This window comes from Dermacentor andersoni, chromosome 7 (assembly GCF_023375885.2).
Source record: "Dermacentor andersoni chromosome 7, qqDerAnde1_hic_scaffold, whole genome shotgun sequence".
Lineage (NCBI taxonomy): Eukaryota > Metazoa > Arthropoda > Arachnida > Ixodida > Ixodidae > Dermacentor > Dermacentor andersoni.
The window spans coordinates 171,127,257-171,149,845 of NC_092820.1; the positions used below are offsets into that span (position 1 = coordinate 171,127,257).

Below are 22,589 nucleotides of genomic sequence, written 5' to 3' on the forward strand. Positions count from 1 at the left end.
CATGTCAATCGTGCTATCCCAAAGATACCTTCGAACATCTCTAGTGGCGGCCCAGAAGTCTTCCGAGATCGAGGTGCTTTTTCCCTTTAATCTGTAGCAGTTTGCCAGGACAGAAACTTTCTTACGAAGGTCAAACAGTTTCAAAATTACAGGGCGTGATTTGTTGGTATGCCGTTGGCCAATTCTATGAATACGCTCTACGGAGGATTCTGCAGTTATATTTGCTCGAATATCGATCATATGTTCCTTTGCATATTTCTCCTGCCTTCAATATAGCATAGCCACCTTGGCACGCGACAGAAACATAGTACATACTCTCTCTCTCTCTCTCATCTTTAAAGAGCCCGATATCCTAGTTTTATCGGAGCGAAAACGTGAGCCTGAATTGCAGAGCTTCCTACGCCACTCTTAATTTATTTGTTCTCTTTCCGTATTTACTTCTTTTGACAAGCTATACTTGTCGAATAAGGTCACGTGATTGAGCATTCGGGTTAAGTATTACGGCGCACGTCCCTGCATATGCACCTACATATCGCGTGCGCAAGTTCCGGTCGCTGGTAGCACGCCAGGTGTCTCTGCCAGAACGAACGAACGAACGAACGAACGAAAAAAAAAAAAAAAAGACGCAAGGAGCCTAAGTGCAGCTTTTCTGCTTTGTTTCTATTCGCTCAAGGATTCTTTACTCTCCCGCCACCGGACGACCGACGTAGCTACGGCCTGATTAGCACACGGAAGAAAGAAAAAAAAAAGTGTTCAGAAACGCCAACGCCTTTGCCCGGTTCCCTCGCTGCGAAAAAGGCGGGAGGAAGGCCCACATGTGCTTCAAGGCAAGAGGCATCGACTTGCATGAAGCCGGGTCAGCAATACGTGAGAAGGTGACCAAGCTTACGTTTCCAACTGCCTTCTTCGACCCGCTTTGCAGGCCGGCCACGTTAAGTATTCTCTGATTAAACTGCTCGCCAGCGCAAGCGCTGATAAGGGGATTAGCTGGCCCTAAATAACTGCGTGCCTTGCGGGGAAAGCACTTAGGAAGGAAGGAAGCCGGAATTGACAGAAAGACAGGGAGGTTGGCCAGCTCTCAGAGCGGCTGGTTACCCTGTGTTGGGGAAAGGGGTAAGGGGAAGTACTGAAAAACAACAGTAAGGCACCCATATTTCAGACTGATTTCAGAGCGCGAGGGAGTACCGCGCCAAGCAAGCGGAAATGAAGATGAGCAATCTTCAACACGGGCTTAGTCGGTCTATACTGAAAGGCCTAAATCAGCGTAAATAGCCACAATAGAGAGAAAACTCAGAATACAGCGACATCCGCGCTGCCTGTACTAGTATATTAAACTACGTCCGCAAGCTGCTGTTCCCGCTGGTTCACGTACCTCGCACTTCGGCCAAAGCTATTCGTTTAGCCCCCCATCCCCCCCCCCCCCCACCCCTCCGAAAGAAAAAAACGAAATAAAAAAGACTCGTGGTTAGATATCATGCAATATTCAGCCAATGGTGTGAACTTAAGGAGGAGTAAGGATGAAACAGCTGAAACACTTGGCTGCACTTTTACCTAAAATTGACAACAAATACCATATGTACAAGCGCAGAAATAGTCCTCTAAGAAAGGAACCACTCCGGAAGGCCGCGTAGCGGCTTTAAATGCTTAGCATAACGCGTCAATAATTCTTGCTTCGAGAAGTCAAGTGAGTGAAAAGAAGACGTAAGAAGGAAGAAAAAAACACCAACATAAGAACTCGACACGGCCACCTCGCAGACTGCCGAGTTGACAGCGGCCATCTTTTAGACGTTCCACCGCCGAACAGTGTAAGGTTGCAGCGACGCGGGGAAGCCCATATACCAAACTGCGAAAAAGACCTTCACGCGCATGATTTGCGAGACAGCAGTGCGAGGACGTTGAGAGCGAGCTCGAGAAGGAAGCACGTGATTAGCACGACAGAGAGAAGATATAGGCAAACGACGCCCCGCGTAACGAGAGAGGAGCGATATAATACCGGCACCCTGTCAAGAGCGCAGTTAGAGGAGTTACCGCCAATGGAGATGACGCCGTCGAGATAACGGCACGACGCTAGATAAAGACATTGAAACGAACGCTGATGCATAGAAAATAGAAATACAATAAGGTTAAACCCGCTGTACATCGCTATTCTTAGAGGAAAGTCTCGGGAGCCTTCACAGATGCAAACGGCTCTATGATGACAGAAAATAAGATAATATTTAATCACCGTTGTGTTGCGCTGTGGCAGACACGGTGATTTTGAACCACGAATCATAGTCTTTTTTTACTGAGTTGCTTATTCGAGCGGTATCGGTTTAAACAAAGTCACGATCTCAACGTCTTGCAGCCTTCTGCGTCTGAAATTAAACCAAACAGTCGAGACCGTCTGTTGAACTTACCAGCAGGAACTGTCAATTGTGTATATGGATGCGTTCTATTATACTGCACGTGCCTCACTCTACATTCTACTCATTGCAACCGGTAAGACCGTAACAGGTACATTTTAGAAAATGCTCCTGCTCTCGCGCACAATATGGCTAGTGTGCTATAGTCAATACGAAAGTACGTTTTCGAGCGCCACTACTGTGTCACCATTGTCAACTCGAATGTTTTTAACACCACGACCGATTATTGACGCTATTGGAAATGAACAACGGCATTTTTGGAACTCCATCTCCAGTCTTGGCGCTCTATCGACACTGCAGCTCGTTGCGTCATACGGACAACCGATAACACACCAACTACCACAGTGGTTTCACCAGCTTTTTTCAAATCGAATTAAAAATTTAAGTGGAAAAAAAAGGAAAGGAAAAGAAAGTCGAGCTCACCTCGGGCGCGGCGCTGGTTAGCCTGCGACCACTTGCGCTTCTCGGCCGAGCCGGCGCGGTTGTTGATGACCTCGAGCTCTTCCTCGGAGCTGTGCTGCTCCAGGTTTGGGTCGCTGTCGCTGGGCAGCGCCGAGTCCAAGAGCACGGGGCTGCCGCCCATGACGACGCTGGGCGCAGCCGCGTGACAGCAAGGCTGCTGCTGGCGTCCAGCGGCCGCGTTCGTGGCCGTGAGCAGCGCCGTCACAACTGCGGGCCCCGAGAGCGGCTCGGAGTGGTGGTGCGGCTGGTGCTGTGTCTGGAGGTGGTGGTGATGATGATGATGGTGGTGGTGGTGGTGGTGCTGCTGCTGCTGTGGCAGCACACGCCGCCTGTCCGCGGACTTGTTGTTCGGCTGCTGAGGCTCCGGCTGCAGCTGGTGCTGCCGAAAGCTTGTCGTGTGTTGGCAGAGTACGGCCGCCGACCGCCGGCGGCTAGGCGAGTGGCCGCCGCTGCCATCTTCCAACTGGATGCTCTGCTCCATGTCTGCGAAGAACGAAAGGAAAACAACGACGTCAATGCCACGTTGCCTAGGGAGTTTGTCAGCATGCGCATAACGTCCTCTCGCAACAAGTGAGACCAACGCCGCATTTTTCTCGAATCGACCACTCCGGCGGTGATAGATGTGTTCACCTCTGAGCAGGGGCAATGCCAGCGAACAGAACGACACGGAAGGCCAATGACGACGGAGTCGAATGTAGCTACGGCGCCGGACTTACAACTGACTTTATCTCGGTTGTCTTCAGCAGACCGAACGGCACGGCACATGCGTAACAGTTGTCATAGTCATAACACTTAATAACCTCATATGACCATGCATATCTAAAATGTTCAGCTCTTTGCTTATCAGGATCGGCGACAGCACACTCACACATTTTGTCAGAGCCCAGCTTTCTGATACAGAAAGCTTCCAGAATTTATGTTTCCTGTTGGGTCCTCACTTTCCTAATAAATGACACGTTTCTAACGTGAAGTGTCAAATCACACTCCTTGCAATGCAATGGCAGATTACCATCCGTGCCTGTAGGCTACGCGAACATGCCAAACCAGTACCTACATGGCACGGCCTCGGCAATCTGTCATTGCACTGCGCGCAGTGCGGTTACATACCGCATATCAGAAACGCGTCAATTGATGGGAAAGTCACACGCGTTTTAACGACTTTTTTTAAAACGGACGTGAGTAGACGCTTATAGACAGCCTCGGCTACTGTGCGCGTGAGCTCTCTCTTTCTTTCAATTCCTCATGCTGTTTCACCCGCGCAGGGCTGCCAATTGAACATCCGCCTGGTTAACCTCCCTGCCTTTCCCTGTCTTCTGTTTTCCTATGGCAATGCTGGCAACGCACGGCATGTATGGCTCGTGGTTGTAGGCGTCATTGCCACCCATGTGCAGTGCACTTACATTGTCACAGCCAGCACTTGCACGCTGGAGTGCTTGCATAATGAGAGTCCTACATCGACGTCTTCCATTTAACAGTGAACCACACTGTGCGCTTATAGCATCAGTGGCGATTAGCCATGACAAAATATTAGACACAGCTGCGTGAGCTCGCGTGTTTTCGTCCGTCCGTCGTTCTGTTTTCGCTGTACGAAACCAGCGCGCAAGCGCGAGGCGCCGTGCGGTGTGCTCGCAATCAATCACTGTCATCTAAGCCTGTTATAACGCAAGTGCAGCAGTACGACTGGCGACATTACTATGTATTTCATCGTGATCTTGCCGACTATTTGATTAACGCTGGCTGCTTTCAGCTGCGAATTGGACCGCCAGGCCCGGCAACAAGCAAACTACGCAACGTCCGGCTGCGTCGCGCAGCCGTCAGTGCCTCCAAAGCGCACCGGTGTTTTCTCCGTGACAAGTGGGCTTAACGATACATTTTCTTTTTTTTATTCTCTCTCTCTCTCTCTCTCTCTCTCTCTCTCTGAGCGAGCACAACGAAGAGCAACTGCCGACAGTGTGACAGACTAGGCAAGACTGTGAAACCACATGGCCCAATAAAAAAACTACATAGTATACAGGAACTGTCGATTACCGAGCCAGTACATGTGCGAGCTACAAATAGTCCGTCTTTCTGACCCTGATCGCGAGGCGGTGCATCTGCCACCACGGAAATTTTGTAGAAAGCTGGAGACTGTTGGTCTTTCGGTGCAAGTAACCAAGCGTAGAATAACATACCATTTCGGTATAACGAAACGCACGGCTGTAAAGTATGTTGTAAACGAACGATTTTACAAGGAATTCCAAAACGTGAAAGCTAATGATACCACCGTTCTAACCAATCAATATCAGTGACTCAAATATAGCGCGAAAAAAAAAAAAAGAAGACCGCGGATAGCTAATCACGGGATAATGTAGCCGAGACAGTGCCGCGGCAAACAAACTGCATAACCAAGACGCATGACAGATGAAGTACGCTTAACGCTGACCACCGCCCACTCGATGATTAAAGGCACATGTCATTGCCTAGCCCCGCAGAATGGAATCGAAAGATCAGCATCACGATGGCTGAAGCATCACTACTTCAATAATAAACACGTGCGTGCGCGTAAGCACACAAACACACAACCCAAGAACGAATCGACGGCTAACATTAAGGAAGAGCAGGGTGGTTCTATCAAACCGCAAGGCAATCAAATTACGTCCGAGACGCGAAAGATGCTCCGAAACGTGCAGATCAAACCCGTGGGCGGCGCTTCGATGAGAGAGAGAGAGAGAAAGAGAAATAAGAAGATCTAAACACCTCAGCACAGTTCTCTCGGTACAGGCTATGTCGTGATCGTTGCGGCAGAATAATTGAGAAAGAAAGAAAAGAAACTAATGTCCAAGGAAGTGAAACAAAGGGCGCAACTATAAAAGAAAAATATAAGAAGCATTAGGAGTGAGAGGTTGGGCGGCAGAAGAAAAAGCAGCGCGGCGGAATGAGGAGTGGAACGGACCTCGTAAAGCCCGAAGCAACAATCGCAACAACTCTGTTCCGCTAAATGCGTGCAACACTGCGAAAGAAGCCTGCCCCCAGCGTTTATTGCGCCAGTAATACTGCCAACACATTCAACGCGCACTCCCGTGAAGGCATGCACGACCTAGCACAGCGAGGAGCAATGTTACGTCATTGGACTTGTGTTTCTGCATCGTCTGCTCGCCGTTCTTGCGAGTGTATATATACACTCGAGAGAGAGAGAGAGAGAGAGAGAGAATATATATAAGCGAGAGCTTAAGAAGCTTTAGCTCGGGCCCAACTCCGATGCCGCCTTCTTTTTTTGCAAAAGAAGGGTTTCGCAAAAGTCCTAGCCACATATTAGTGGTATATTGAGATACTTGTTTAATACATCAATTTCGCCCGTTTTAGATGCTGTATTAGATGCAATTCATAGGATTGTGATATCGTTTTTCAGTGGTGAGGTGTTGTAAACGACTTAAAAAAAAATTTTATTAAATGTGACGGATTAGATCGAAAATTCGCTACAGACAGTCACTAGATTGTAACTTTTTCTTTTAAATGAAACAAGTCTAATCAAATTTAGTGGAGTAGTTGTCGAGAAAAACTATTTATTTTTTCTCGCGTATTTAGACAGGAGCCCCCAAGCTGAAGCTTCTTAAACAGCGCGCATGTAGACAAAACAAGAGCGTATACGACGAAGGTTGTACGGGGAACCGCACACGCGCGCGCTCCCGAGCGTTGTAGCGTATGGCGCACGCAAGTGCCACGCACACGCAAACAGCTGAGAGCAAAAGAGCACGTATAGCAGAAGATGCCGAGTGGTCGAGCGCGCAACCGCACAAGTGTGCCGCATAACAAACCGGCGCCGAACTTGGAGAAACTGAGCCAGCGAAAGAGCGAAGGAAGTTCGACGCGACTCGCGCGCACGTGAGGAAGGAAAACGAGGTACAGAAAAGAACGAAGGGAAACGGAATGTTGCTGTTTATCGACGGAACGAAAGAAGAGGATACAAGCGGAGACGGCCGCAAAATGGCCAGAACGTTGGAATACGGGAAGAATAAACCGGAAGAAACACAAAACCAAGAAGATACGGGAATGCAACTGAGGAAGAGAGATAGAAAGGGCTCACGCACGCAGCGAAGGTTGTGAACATAAAAAAAAAAGTTTAGAGACTATAAACCGAGAAGTGCAAGTAGTGGAAGGAGCTGGGCACAACCACAATCGCTGGGAAACACACACACACGCACACACACACATTATATATATATATATATATATATATATATATATATATATATATATATATATATATATATATATATATATATATATATATATATATGAATTACAAAAGGACAGCAGCGCAAGCGAACCAGAGCAAAGCGGGCCAGCAAGCTTCAACGAGGGCGGTGCCACGACATCATTAAACGCGAGCGCCACTTTCCCCTATCCTACTCCCCGAAGTTGGCTCGAGTTTTATTACGTTACCGCGTTAGTTTACTTCTTTCTGGGGCGGTGCTTTCTTTAGTGGAGAAGGATGGGGGCTGCGAAGAAGAAGAAGGAGGATGCGGTAGAAGGGCGCAGCGGACACACAACCAAGGGAGAACGCTGGTGAGCACGCAGGCTGGCCGAAAAGAGAGAAAGAAGCAAAGAAAGCCGCGCGAAGTCCGACCGCTCGGACGGCTAGCTGTTTCGGGTGAATTACCCGACCAAGCCTAGCGGAACGAGAAGAGAGGCGGCTCACACTCCGAAAGAGACAAAAGCTGCGCGCACGAAAAGGGCAAAAGAAAAAATTAAGAGAGAAACGGAACGCACGCAAAAACTAGAAAAAGATATGCTGGCTCTCCCGTAATCGCGAGTAGATGTAAGCATGAAATGGCAACCGGCAAAGCAGATTGGTTGGAGATAATACTAACCACAATCTTAAAATGAATGTAGTGCACGTTCGCAACGGCACACCCCACCGCACCACGTCATACTTTGCACTGGTCCATATGGACGCTGCCCAGCTAGAAGAAGAAAATCGGCTGAAGGCGGCACCACGCAGCGTGGCGCCATCTCTCGAGACGACGCAATACCCGCGCCGCGGAGCTCACGGACCGCTGGCGTGTATGGTCGTATGGTTCTTTCCGTATCGGCCTTTTGAACGTCACTGTTGGAAATGGCAAATAAAACTTTAGCGTACTAGAAGTTACAGCTTGAGTGATATTAAGAACAAACATTAGGAAGAACTCGGAAGCAATACGTTTTGCAACTTGCTTGGGCAGTAACTAACCTACGTACTGCGGTCCTGAGGTACTAAGGGTTGAGGGCTTGAGACTGCACTGTCTTAAGTGTTGACTGTTTGCTCGCATGATTTCCGTTTTGTTCTCGCAACTTGCCCGGATAACAGCACTGGCTTCTGGCTCAAGGTCACTCGAAGTTCGCCGACAGCGGGAGCTAAAAGCATTTCCTGCTTAAAAGTCTTTCTTAAACTCGCACGCACATGCCCGCACACAAAGGGCAGTGCGATTTGTTCTAGTCGACATCACCGCAACGGCACCACTTATAACTAAATTTTCCGGCGACGTGTAGTAACAAAACTGATCTTGAAAATCTTAAAAAAGTAAGACAATGAGTGGCGGCGGTTGCATGGAACGGAGCTAGCCATGCAGTGTATCGTGACGTCATGAAATATCCGCCTCCTAGGTAGAGAAACCGAAACTGCCTCGTGCAAACAAATATTACCGCGAATAATTTAGGACGCCTCCACGCTTATGGGTATTATTGTTTCGAAAATTTAGTAAGCTTTGATTTTCACATAAAGCCAAACAGTGGCAAGAATATATAAAAAATGAAGTGTTAGTACCTGAGCGAAAGCGCGCACAGGCTCGACACTGCAGATGTATGGTCACGCGCATCGAGTTCCTATACACGTATACGCGGGCAACGAAGAGGCAAGCGTTATCTTGCTTGCAACGGGGCGAATATTGAAGCTTCACAGCGCAGAAGGCCTTCGCCGCGTTGGTTGCGCAAGAAACTGAACCTATAAACCGCGTCGCTTTGCGACCCCGCTACATAAGCTTCTCACCGACTTTGAATCGATCTCTGCGGTTCAGTTTATAGCCACCAGTGTACGCAATCGCGTAGGCGAAAAAAAAGAACGTTCGACCACGGCGAAGCCTAAAGGAACAACGCTAGCAGGAATACCGTAATACACCCGAGTGTATACGGTTTCCTACTCTAGATGCGATACTGCGGTGGTTGTTCTCTCGCGTACTGGATCGTGCTTGCGGTACACAATTTGTGCCTTATTTGTTTACTTGGGTTTTCAATCTGCAGATGGTTGTGTGTTACATACAAAAGCAGGGAGCTTTGAACAGCTGGCTCAAAAATTACGCATTTTTCTTCGTAACTTCAGTATACAACAGCCGTAATATTCCGAGTTATCGCTCATCGCCCGATGGCCTTAATCGTACCCCCCCTCCCCCCCGAAAAAAAAAAATGCTAGTATGGTTGATGTTCCCGTGTCAAGACAAGATCGTAAACTGATTGCGGGCATATATCGGGCTCGACTAATTATCAGTATGATTCACCAGCGAGAATCAGTATGCGGCCCCACTCTTTCTTGCAGCAATCCACTATTCCGCTCGTGTGCCGTTGGAAACTTGCCGACGGCGACAAAACAAAGATCACGAAAATATTTTCCGCATTTATTTCCTTTATCAATGAAATCAGTGATGGCGACCATATATATATATATATATATATATATCCTTTTCTGCACAGTAGCCGCGGTTCGCCGATAACGGGTCACATAGTAGCGTGCACTGCAAACTGTTTTACAATATACTGGTTCATCGCACTGTCACAAGGCGTCGCCAGTAGCAAGCACTGCAGTCTGCGGGTGCACATTTCCCAGCATTCTGGAACGATATTGCGCTCGTACAGTCGGCGCCAAATATTCATGGGGCGCGAGATCTCAGAACACGCTTTGTATTTTTTTTTTTTCGTGCAGTTCATGCACGTTGCCAGGTAACACCACACGACGCTATCTTGTTTGTACATGTTACAGGCTGGAAATTCCGAATACCTCACTGGGTACTTTTCACGCTGCGGGGATTATCAGCTCATTTTGTTCTCTTCCCTGATCCCGTGGGCCGTACGCTCTTGACGCTGAGAGCACATTTAGCACCAGTTATATTTTTATTATTATTACTACTACTAGCAGTAGTAATAGTAGGTTTTTTTTTTATTGTGGTAATGGCGGAAAGGAGGAATTGACAAAGAAAGAAGTCCTGCTCGCCATTCTAAATGTCCGGTTTGCGTTACAGGCCGTTAAACGCTTTTTTTAGCTTTTGTCGTTGGTGAAAAAAAAAAAACAGTACCAGATGACAACGCCTACCACACGTGTCAGCAAGTGATGTTCCCCACTCGCGCTCTTATGTATCGACTAGGCGTTTCCTTGTAGTACTGACACCCGAAGCACTAAACAGGAGAAAGCTGCGAGGAAAATGATACAGAATGCGCAGGGGATAAGCTCGAATGAACCGAACGGCTTCTGCCTGCCAGGCGTTCGCTCAGCCAGCCTTCTTAGTGCTCGAGCACGAACACGCCCATCGCTGTCGACACGCACTCATACACACACAAGCGAACAACACGCGCACACGAAGCAGACCAGAGAGAGTGCGCACACAGACCTTCAACTCCGTGCAGCGCGGTGAAAGCTATATAGCTCCGGCCAACCAGAAACAAAAGTCATTGCCATATACATTGAGCTACTTAATTGGAGCTTGCTTCCTATTCGAATTGCTAATTTTTTTTTCCTGTGTGATCCAACTTTATTCTTAGTGTGAGTTGTATCACGCTGCTATGTGAGCATCAATCAGCTTGTTTCGGTGTCAAATACTCTAGTTGAAATTTCTCCTTCCTCTATTTTTCTTCCAGCGCTTTCTTCCTCGATTAGAACATATTAGTGGGTAGATGAAAAGAAAAAAAAAACTGACATTTCTATACTCGACTGGCAATCTAGTTTCATGTGCGTGGCGATGTTTCTAAATACACATGTCGCCAAATTATATAGGTGCAGCAGCAGCTTTACCAAGTCACGATGCATTTTCTCAGACACCCACTGTGTCTCTCAGAAATAAAGCTCATTCATTCACTCGTAAGAAAGGCCCCTCTGTTTCAACCACTCGTCCTTCCTTCGTGATCGACGCCGGCTGAATGGAAGAGTCAACACGGCATTAGCGGCTCGCATTAGGCCTGGCCGCCGAGGCAGGCAGCCGGTTTCTGTTCCCGATTAGCTGGTACAAGCTGCAGCTTTCGTTGCACTGCACGGAACTCTGTGCGCGAGACCCGAGACCAGCGCGCCACACGGGCGCCGCCTTTCAGCAGCAGCTCGTCGACGATGCAGCGTCGCTGCTTCGAGCTCATCACGGCGCGCGCCATGGAGCGAGCGACCACAGCGCCGAGTCGAGTCGGGCAACGGCCGCGGGCGCGCACTTTTCGGGAGGTTGATCGAGCGCATCGGAACGCATCTGCGCTCAACCGTCAAGCCAGCGTCGAGCGAACAACGCTCGCGTACGCGGCACGCCCCCTTTCCCCTCCTTGCAACTTTTCCTGCTTCGTCCACTTTCGCCCGAATCCAGCCCGCCACGCTCTCACCGCCCTTTTAGCCGCACTCCCTTTACTGCACGATTTTCTTTTGTTTTATTTTCTCTTCGTTTCAATATCGGCGAAAACCCGATAAGCCGCGAGAACGCACGCGGCCCTATTTCGCTCATCAAAAACGTCAGTCGCCGGACAGAAGCATGAGTAGACGTTGCGAGGCAAGGATGGATGCACGAACAATAGGATATGAAAGCGACAGCTCCCGCATCTCGCTTAGGAAAGATGAGCGGATTGCATAGGAAAGACGGTGGCAGGTTAGCGAATAAGGAGGGGAGGTGGGGCTGCCCTGTACGAAGTTTGCTGGTTTTCGCGAACCCTCCTCCCGCAACAACGACCACAGGCGCCAACGCTGCCGCAGATAACAGATCGACGGCACGGCGCCGTCGCGCCGAAGAACTAGAACAAAGCTACGCGCAGAGAAGAGCGCGCGCATCATTCGGTGAGCGACCCTTTTCCCGTCCGGTGCTTTCTTCCCCTATGCCAAATACTTTCATTTTTCCCCGACCACTCTCATTATATTGCCGAAACAGCGCTTATTATAATCGCACGCCTTGTCAGCCTTCATTCATGCTTTATTTCTTTTCACTGGGAATTCCCACAGCGAGCACGACACATAAACAGTGCCCCACGCTATAGACAGCAAAACATCGCCCCCCTTCTTCGCAAACCCACCCACAGACAATACCCGACCGCAGCAAGAGCGCGGGGCGGACGGGAAATTACGATCGACAGAACCGGGCCGCAACACGTCAGTCTATTTCGGACGGGCCCGCGAGGCATGCGAGCGAGAGAGTCGCCGTATAACTTATAAGTGCGAACGGCTTCTCAGTGCACAATTGCACCTTCCTTCAACCCTCCCCGTCTATCCCGCTCTTCCCACCTGGTTACTCTTCTTTCGGTGAGCGAGCTCCTCCGCTAAACTACTGGCCCGACAGGCCCGCGACAAAAAGAGGACGCCGCGCACAAGTCGAATGACAGCGGCGTGCTCGCCAGTACATCCCAAGGATCTACATTGTTTCCAAAAGATGCAACTTCTGCACCGTGCGTCTGAAATCGGTAACCGCCGAATAGTTACCCGCTGTACGGAGACCTACATGCTACACTATCACTGCAATGAAGAAGCCCTTCCTCGCTGATCTTGATCACACTGGCAGATAGATAAACAGACGTAGGTGCGATAACAATGACACATTGAGGCTTGCGATTTTTTTAACTACTCCCGGCCAGAAAAACGGCACGCGTTCAGTTTAGACGCACCTTCAAGTCTTTGAACAAAATAAACTTCCACTGTTTTCCGGTAACTATCCTCGGCTTAACAGAACGAGCAAAAACCGATTCACACATGCCTGAAACGTTATTTTTTTCTTCGTTTTTCTTGTTTGCTTTTCTACGGAGCTCACCCTTTTCTTGAAGCAAACTTTGACCAGCGCGAACAAAACGAAACGAAAGACGAGGAACACGAAGAAACACAGAAGAGCGCCGACTTCCAGCTGTTTATTTTGTTTATTTTTACTTGTATGAATGTTAAGTATTCCACGAATTTTTATTGAAGTTAAGGTATAAATATTGCTTGGACGCTCAAAATAAATAGTTGGAAGTCAGCGCTTGCCTGTGTTTCTTCGTGTTTCTCGTCTTTCGTCTCGTTTTCTTCGCTCTGGTCAAAGTTTGCTTCAAGATCATGAACCAACCAACTCGCACTAAAGTCCTGCTAAGTCAACTTTCTCGCTGAACCGGTACGAATACCAGAACGAAAAAAAAGTTCCGTCTCGACACAAGGTGGCCACACTTACCGCGAGAGGAGGCTCGATAAGATCAGCAAGGATGCAGAAAGCGCTGGCCACGCCACCCCAAAAATGCCGCAAAAGCTCGCCGTGGAGTCACGAATTTCGACAGTGTCTAGACCGGTCTAACACCTATTTATCGGTAAACGAACGAATACATTACACTCTAAAAAAAATCAAAGAATTAACTTGTAGCGAGTTTCGAGAACTCTTCCTGCACTAAAACTGCCGAAATACGAGCACATACTTTGAAATCAGTGACGTCGCACCAACGCAACAGCGCTGGAGTTTCAACGCGAAATTGAAAAAAAGAAAGAAAGTGTGGTCTGTCCTAATTTTACCCAACAGCAGTCAACGCTATCCCCTTTAATTTTTCCGTATTCGTCCCGTGGCTCCAAACCAACGCCTTCCATGCAGACAGAATTCCTACATCTGCGAGCCCGGGGCAACATCTGGTTGGTGTCTTCGGTCACACCCGTTGAGAAGCGCCACTTCTGCAGCCAAATCCCTCGTGCAGACAGCAATGCCTCATAACCAAAGCCCCGCGTCTTTACAAACTCTACCGTCTATAGAAGAGAGCCTTGCGATCGCGATACGGCATATTGGTGGAACACACAACGGGCTGCGCTTTAGCCCCGTCAAGCAGTTTTCCACGACACACTTCTTTAAAGATTTTCGTTATTGAAACAGAAGCAGATTTAACTGCCGCTATTACGCATGTCACATGCTCGGCAAATGTTTTCCCTCTGGGATAGTGATAATCGCAACTTATGTTGAATTCCAATGGCAGATCCAGATCAAATTTTTCTGCTCTGTATGGAGCAATCCTATTCCAATGGCAGAATGGGAGCGTGAGCTGTGTGTTCCAATGGCAGATTGGGACCAGCCGCTGATCCCGGATTGCTCCGTGGAGCAAAAATATTTGCTCCGCCGAAATCGGCAGAGTTGACCGGAAGTCCTCGTGACGTATTTCCTTTACCCGCCTCTGCTTCCTGTCACGGTCGCCTGTTTCCGGTCGTGGGTAGCTATGGACGACATGGAAGACGTGGACGCCGCTTCGCGCCGTGCGATGTTGTTCGCGCTCCTAGACAGCTCCGACCAGACCAGACAGTACAATTTCCAAGTCGAGTGATGATTCTTCTGACACGGACAGTGAAATGGGGTGGTGGGTTGCGCTTCCAAGCACTTGTTCCTTTCTCTATTCTAGCGCCCTCTTACTTGATTTTCCTGTACTAAGTGCCCCCGCGGGAGCGCACGCATTCCCTTCGCAGATATGGTGTGCGCACATGAGAGCGATCTCAGTCGGAGCGACGCGCTCCGACGCGATCCGGCCAAACGCTCGCGATCTACCATTGGAATTCAACATTAAACATATCGGCTCAGGTCGCGAACGTACTTTTGGTTCATTGCACGCTGCAACTTGCCGAGCACAGGCGAGGTCAAAAACCGCACCGATGTTTGCGAACTTGCGCAATAACACAGTAGGAAACGGATCTCGCCACCTTAATGACACTACAGATCGGCGAGGATGCTCGGAAGGGGAAAAAACGGTCAGGGAAAGAGATTGCCACGCTCGAGCGCGGCATTACTCACTAAATCAAAAAGCACAGCCGACCAGTCTAGAAAAACACGGTAGTTACCGGCCACTAACCTCAGGCGTGTACTAAACTTAGGCGACGCACGGATCAGGTTAAAGGTGGTTCTCTAACTACCCATAATGAACAGTCCCATGGCAGCAGTGGACATCGACAACTACTACAAATGCGGGCGAAAAGCTCCAGGACAAAAAGCAAGCGAGGGAGGGAAGGAAGCTGGTGGCGACCTCTATGTGTAACGACTGCAAATGAGCAAGCGCCCGCGACCTGAGCTCGGCGTGTAAGCAAAAGCAACGTGGCAAATATACAGGATACGATGCAAAGAATAGACGACACAACTGACCCTGAACTGATGACCACAGTCCATGGGTCATTTGAAAGAAAGGGAAAAAAATCTCGACGGCGCACGCGCCAGACTTGATGGCCAACGACCATCTCTATTCTCCCATTAGGGTAAGGGAGGTGCTCGCGTACGAGTTTAAACACGCGGGCTAGAAAAAAAAAACAATTATAGCAAACCAGAACGCATCCGAGTGTTCGTGTAAGCTGCAGTATATAGTTAGGATCGAGGTGAAGAGAGGGAGAAGACTGGGACCCATTACTGACAGAACCCAATTCTGAGCACACGCGAAGTAACGACTCTGCAACATAGAATGCGCGGTGGAGCTATCATTAGGATAGCGCGAGCTGAACGAGCACGCGCGTTCGTATGTACAGGTTACATATCTCCGGGTTTAAGACCGCCGTAATCGAGTGAAAGAAGTTAACTGCAAGACGTGTTTGTTCACAATGTTTTCCTTCCACGAGTCGTAAAGCATTTATTTCCTCATTTAAAAAAAAGTGGCAGGCAGGCATGAAGTATACCAAAAACAAAACAAAATGAAATAAAGAGATGACGAAATAACAAGAAATGCCGTGAGAAACCGTAAGAAATACCGAAATAAAAAAGAAACGCAAGAAACCTCATTTCGACAATCCGGGGCTCTTTAGTTCAGCAGAAGAGCGCTCTTGCACTCCGGCGCTTTCGCAATACGGCCGCCAATACCGGGAGTCAAACCTGCGACCAGTGTGTTAAACGCACGTGCTCGCAAACGCACGCCCAGCAAGCAGGACGACAGAGCCACTCAGCGGCCACCACACGACGGTATAAAAAGGCCTGCGAATTGGAAAATAAAGAAAGGAAGGAAGACGACCAGCACACTGGCGGCAGGAACCCTAGTGCCTGCGTGCCCCTACCGCCGACACGCCCCGACACAAATGGCGCTGGAAAGCATTGATTTATTCTATTCCAAGTGCACGACTCGGTGATGAGGAGGAGGAGGCGTATCGTGATACCACGGTGCGGGCGCTATTTCTAACCCGAGTAATGAGACCTTAGCCACGTGCGGGGTTCGAAATTGCCAGGAAGGAGACGATAGCCCCACCATCAAAGCGCTGAGCCAAGGCGCCTATAGGGGCAACGCGCGTTTTAGAAGCACACAATGACTACAGGATTTCCGTCTTCCGAGTGTCTAGAATCAAAACGGTTATCATGCTGTATTCAGAGCTAACTGTTACTCTCCCCCCCCCCATATATATATATATATATATATATATATATATATATATATACATATATTGCGGTGGCCACATCGAAATGCGGCCACCGCAGACGGGAGCACTGGATCCCGCGCCCTCAGCCTTAAGCAGCGCGACACCTAAGCCACCACTCCACCGCGGCAGGCTGTGCCTCCTCTGCGACACCTTTTGTTTTGACATCGAATGTTTCTTGTTTTTTCTTTGTGTTCGTCCTTAAGTGCTGTTTTATCGCGTTATTCATCCCGAGTGTATTATTCCGGGATGATTCCAACCATAATGAAGCCGGCCTTCCGAATTTTCTACATTTTAAATAAAGTAACACAGCAACATTAACGACGACGACGACGACAAGCGACGACAGAGTGGTAGGAGGAAACTTCCTATTTCGTCGCAGTTAATAAACGACAACGGAAGCAGAGAGCGCCGATGAAGGGCAACGTAAATTCATTAAAGTGCCCCTCACCAGGCCCCACACCAAATTTCGGTTACACGCTGGAAGTTGTTACGCGTCCTCTAGGGAACGTTCTGCCGTAAGAATTTTTCAAGTGGGCTCATTGGTAGGCGAGATAGAAATGTTTCTGTGTCGGGAACCTATGATTTCAGGAGGCGAGCTTCACCGCAAACATGGCCACTCTCCCCACTCGCCCCGTCTAGCATCCGCAAGCGAAATTCCTTACCTGCGTTCTCCTATACCGGACCTCGAGGATCGCCTGACGCATATGTCATGGACCCCGCCTTCATTTTTTTTTCTCATCGCTTCTTCGCGGCACGGCGCACTTCCGCTGACTGCGTCGCGCGCGAGCCGTTGTGATTCTCTCGTTTCGCGCTGCACACGGTTTTGCACTGTGCACGAGGACGCCTGATAAGTCTGTGCTACACGAATAGTGAGGCAGACACAAGCGGATCACAGAGCATGATCCCGGGTTAGAACACGGTAGAAAATGATATAGTTTCATTGTCTACGCGCGCCACTGTACGACGTGGGAACAAGCAGACGAAACGGAAGTACATCTGTCTTGTTGCGGTGCGAAGTAAAACAAAAACATGCAGACATTCGGTTTGTGTGTTTTATTATTTCTCTAAGCTTTAATTCGTCTTTCCCAGCAACATATTACATAAATAACAGATGCTGGCTTCAATAATTCTCGAAGTCACATGTCACCACGAGCGACGTCCCAGCGCGAACACGTGTACGTAGGCGCACTAGCACGTGTACGTCATCCTCCGGCTTGGAGCGCGGCGGCCGCGAGAAGGGAAAACGGCGTTCGGTTTGAAATTTCAGATCTTTGGGCGGCGCGTGGCGATCTAATACTTTGCGGACACGATCGTTATCGCGCACTGTATGCCAGATCCGGTGAGGGCCAGACCTGGTGAGGGTCCCGTTATGTACAGACTACATAAAGCTCGCCCCTCCCCTCACCCCCAAAGAAAAGAACACAAAACTAAAACCACAGCGAACGTTTTACAGCGGAATGGGGGCTCTCGAACGCTGCGCACAGATGGTACAAAGGGGGCTTACAAAATGCCACATGCGGCCACGACATCCGTCCCTCAACCATGCCTGCTCGCGAAGCATCGTTGCGCAGCTACGAAGAGGGATGCTCGGATCATGCGCGATGTGAAAACAGACGTCGTGGGGAAAATAAAAAAGACAGAATATATATATATACGCTATCGGAACACTACGAGTATGGGAACACCGCTCCACAGACCTTTACTTGTGTATCCACACCACATGCGTCGACACAGTCGGAGCAAACCTTTTCAACGTTCTTTCCTTGTTTCCAGTTTGCTTTTACCGCTTTCGTTTATAGGGCTGCGGAACCAGAAGAACGGAAATAATATTTGCGCATCAACGCTATGGAACACACACACACACACACACACACACACACACACACACACACACACACACACACACACACAGCCGAAGAAGAAGCCCACGTGGCACGCGTCTCACCCGAGGCCAGGGTTGGATGGGTGAGTTACTGACGTGACTGACGAAAGCCAAAACGTTGAATGAACCTGCGCCAACGATGGTAAGCTTCGTGGTGGAGGTTCTCAGAATGACTGTGCCGACACCGTCTGGTCATCGACGGTCGTTTGTGGCGTACAGGCGCGACACACACGTGCGACGCATACTCATCCATCAGCGGTTTCAGAAGAACGTCTATGTCGAGAATTCTGAAGCACTGAAAAGTACACCTGGACATGTGTTTTCGTCCATGCCCATCTCTGCACACATATGCGAACGCACGTGCGCAGCTATCGAACTGTCAAAAACAAGAGCGGAAGGAGAGAGTCTATTGTTGGCGGTAAATACTTCTGTATCGCCCGAGATATCGAGCCGCGTAAGACGGCGCTTAAGTTGGACTTGTAGCATTGGTGGCACCTGTCCTTTAATAACCAATTTCAAAGGGGTGCTAATAAAATTCGTCCGACACTATATATATATATATATATATATATATATATATATATATCCGTTACGTTGTAAACTACGAATAGCTCAGTAAAATGAACCAGATCATGTATTCAGGGTTTTTCAGATCATTTGTGGATTTCGTTTTGTTTACGATGCGACGAGTAGCCCCGGTGTCAACCAAAGACATAAACCAACCCTATTACGTTAGGTTATTTACAAAAAAAAAAAAAGAGGAAGAAAAGGAGCGGAGGGCGGAACGTCTGCTGAAAGTAACTTAACGCCACCTAAAAGCAAAGATACGTTCAACGCTCGCGAAACGACATGCGGAAACGGAGAGCTTCGGGTTCGGTATTCCAAGTCTCCGATTTCTCAACCAGCGACAAAGCTGTCATAGGGAGGGCGATCCCGGCCGCAGCGGACGAGGAAAACACAGCGACAAGGGCGAATAAGTGAGCCAACAAAAAAAGACCGCCTACCCCCGCCTCTCTCCTCGGGGAAAAGAAAAATGAAATGGAAAACTAGGAAGTCGAGCCAGAAGGGTGCTCTAGAAGTGCGGCGTAGGAAGCTGGGAGCGCGTGAAAGTCAAAGCAGCTTCCTGCCTGCCAAGTTAATTAGCATCTCCGGAAGACGCGAGCTGGCACGCACGCGAAGCCGCGCTGCTGTGCGAGCAAAACGCCAGCGATTTTTTCCTATACGCCGCCCCCCCCGCCCCCTTTTTTTTTTCTCCGAACGCTCCTCCTGGAAGCCCGCAACTGCGCTGACTTGTTCCAGTACAAAACAAGAAACAAGATAAAAGAAAAGGGAGCTCGCACTCACAAAGCTCTTGCGGAGGAAGGGCTCCCGCATTTACCGACGCTCCCTTATAATATCCGGCGTCCTTATACTTCTTCCTTGTATGCCCCCCCCCCCCCCCCCCCCCCCCGTATCCCTTTATTATTTTCCCCCTAAGTTGCCTCCGCAACATTCCGAGGGTGAGAATTCGATCCGTCTTTTGTTATCTCTCTCGCCTCCGCACCCGCTAACGAAGCGCTCCGACACGTTCCTCTCAAACCCCCTCGCCTTGATGACGCAACTATTGGGGTCTCGCCTATGAGCACAGCTAGGCAGCTCCCTCCCTTGCCGTAAATAGTAGCATTGCAATGTAGTCTCGTGTATTACGACTACGCTGAGGTGCACCCTGCACGCATGATTTGAGCATAACACACTCGCGGGTCACCGTCCTACAAGGTAAGTCCTAACTCATAATAAATGCATTATAATTGCAATACTCATGCGACTTGGCCGCACCCGCCGTGGTGGCGTATTGGCTACGGCATTGCGCAGCTAAGCCCGAGGGCGCACGATCACATCCCGGCCGCAGCGGGCGCATCTTGATGGGGACGAAATGCAAGAAAGCCCGTGTACTGTGCGCGTTGGGTGCACGTTAAAGATACCCCGGTGGACAAAATTAATCCGGAGCCACCACTACGGCATGCCTGATAACCATGCCGCGGTTCGGTCACGTAAAACCCCGCAATTTTCTATTCTTTTTACAGCGAAGCTGTATATGGCCAGGTTCCCATGAAAAATGCGCCCGTCGGCAAGAGCCGTGTAGATCGAGAATTTCTTCTCATAGGTGGGCCGATACCGAGTATAGCGCAATACCGGGCCGACCCGCGGCGGAGGTGAAGCAGGCAATAAGCACTCGGCCAAATTGCAAAAATAAGTTTAATATCTTAGTTCCAAATACAACCCCTGTCAGATATTAAACTGATAAGAACAGATACTACACTTTGAACCGCGTCAGCCATGCTTACGTTCGCACCGCCCTCTCTTTGTCGCCGTTCCAAACGCTTGCATATCTCCTTTACTTTCCTTACGCTGTCCCGTGGTGGCAGTCCCGTAAGCGTGCTGCCCGCCAGGACCGCGAGGCGGAAAGAAATGCTAACAGTCCATGTGACTCTGATCCAGCAAACTTAGAACGTTTCCCCGGAGCAACAGCGCAGGTTGCAGATGGAGTTTGTCGGGAACCAATTTTGTGTGGCGTGCGTTGTGTGTGACTGCTTGTGGTTTTCAAGTGACCTCACAACCATTACTGCACTGCGGAACGTCGACCAACGCACGATCGCCATGGCTACGGTGAAGCAGCCTGTGCTGTCGGAGTGCGGTGAGGCGCGTGTCGGTTCTACGCGCCGGGATTCGTCAGTAAAAGGTACCCTGCCGCGTTTTGCAACAATACATAGGTATATGTATATATCCTTCAGAGCCTCGTCATCTTTCGAGGCTCAACATCGTGGAGGAGCGACTAGTCGCGCCTCGTTTCCCATTTATTTGCATACGGCGTTTCACGCACGGCAATAGACAGTTCGCTGTTAAGGGTCCCACAGACACAGCTTCGCTGGTCATCCACCTTGACAGAGTGGAATGGCACTGAACATTTTTTTTTTTTTTTGTCACGATAAAGTGACTGACATAAAAGAAGACTGTTCAGTGATACTAAATGTTAAAAGGCGAAGTTACTTGTTGCTTACTAACACCTCAGGTTCGAATCTACGTATTAAGACAAATCGTTGCTCAAAAAAAGGATACAGTGTTCCCTCTCACATTGTTCACAACTGTGCATCTTGTCTTATACACAGAGTAAATACGCAGCACACAGAAGGAGGCCACGAAAAGCGACACAGGGTAATACAAGGAAGCGCTGCTTCGCATAAGAGCATGTTCAAACCTCCAAGCTATCGGAAAGCATAAAGTTGGTTTACGTTTGTGCGATGTGGACAATTACGATGAGCTTTGAATACTTCTTATTGTTCGTGCGTGCCCATGTTAAGTGCGATAAGTATCGCTAACTTATAAAAAAGAACGTCGACATTATGAGGAGAACCCTCGCATGTATCCGAGCACGAAGTTTAGAATCGGTAATACGGGTGCGAGCAAAATCCAGAGCCACCAGAATAGAAAATATTCGCGTGGCGAGTTTCCTGTCTCTCAAGTACATCAGCCTCGTTCGATACCCTGTCGCACAGCGCCGCCGAAACCTCGGTACTCTCGTTGTTGCACGACTCCTGAAAACGAAAGGAAAAATAAAAATAATAAGAGAACAAAAAACTTCCAACGACAGTTGGTGCCGACGCACCAAAGTTCGATCCCCTCCCTCCCCAGTATTTCTTTTTTCTTTCAGACTCCACCTCGTCAGCGATTTTGCCATTCTGAAAAAGCAAAGGGCCCAGCACGAGCCTTCTTGAAGAAGACATAGTTCGTCAGTTTTTCATCGGCTTCCGGGACAATACGCGTTTAGCGCAGACGAAAAGAGACGTGGGGCGATGAAGAAGACGCGACAGAGATGTTTCAGGGCGAATGGAGAGGGGCCGAGCGGGCGGCACACAACTGCAGAGAATCAAACTGCGCGGTCTGGCCCATTAAAGGAATAGCAAAAAAAAGCTCGCGCTCCGAGATTGATCAAACTTCAAGGCCCAATCTGCCCGCGGAAACAACACGCACGGGCAACCGCACTCGGTACGCTCAGCGATTTCACCAAAGCAAAAGTTTAGAGCGAACGCGCAAAGCGGACAAGAGAGAGAGACGCGAAGCTTCTTCAAACAGCGCAGCGCCGTTCAACTAAGGCTGCGCCCGGCGCCACACCACCCCGAGCTTAATTAATTTCCACAGGGACAGGAGCAGCTCAAGTTACCCTTCCCGACCCTGCGGGCTAGGAACGGTTATGCAATTTCGCTCGAGCTGTACCTGCACAAAAGGAGACACGTCGTCGCAGTGCGGGAGT

The 22,589-nt window shown here is 49.2% G+C and overlaps 1 protein-coding gene and 1 pseudogene across 6 annotated transcripts in view; both read right to left on the minus strand.

Moving 5' to 3' along the window:
• Reph (Regulator of eph expression) overlaps window positions 1-22,589 on the minus strand; it is a 149,391-nt gene that overhangs the window by 69,055 nt on the left and 57,747 nt on the right. For all 6 annotated transcript variants that reach the window (XM_072289405.1, XM_055071697.2, XM_050180202.3 and 3 more), the window contains one exon: window positions 2,826-3,347. In XM_072289405.1, the coding sequence (XP_072145506.1) occupies window positions 2,826-3,347 (522 nt within the window). The remainder of the gene's footprint in view (window positions 1-2,825; window positions 3,348-22,589) is intronic.
• On the minus strand, window positions 20,440-20,619 carry LOC126533338 (U2 spliceosomal RNA; annotated as a pseudogene).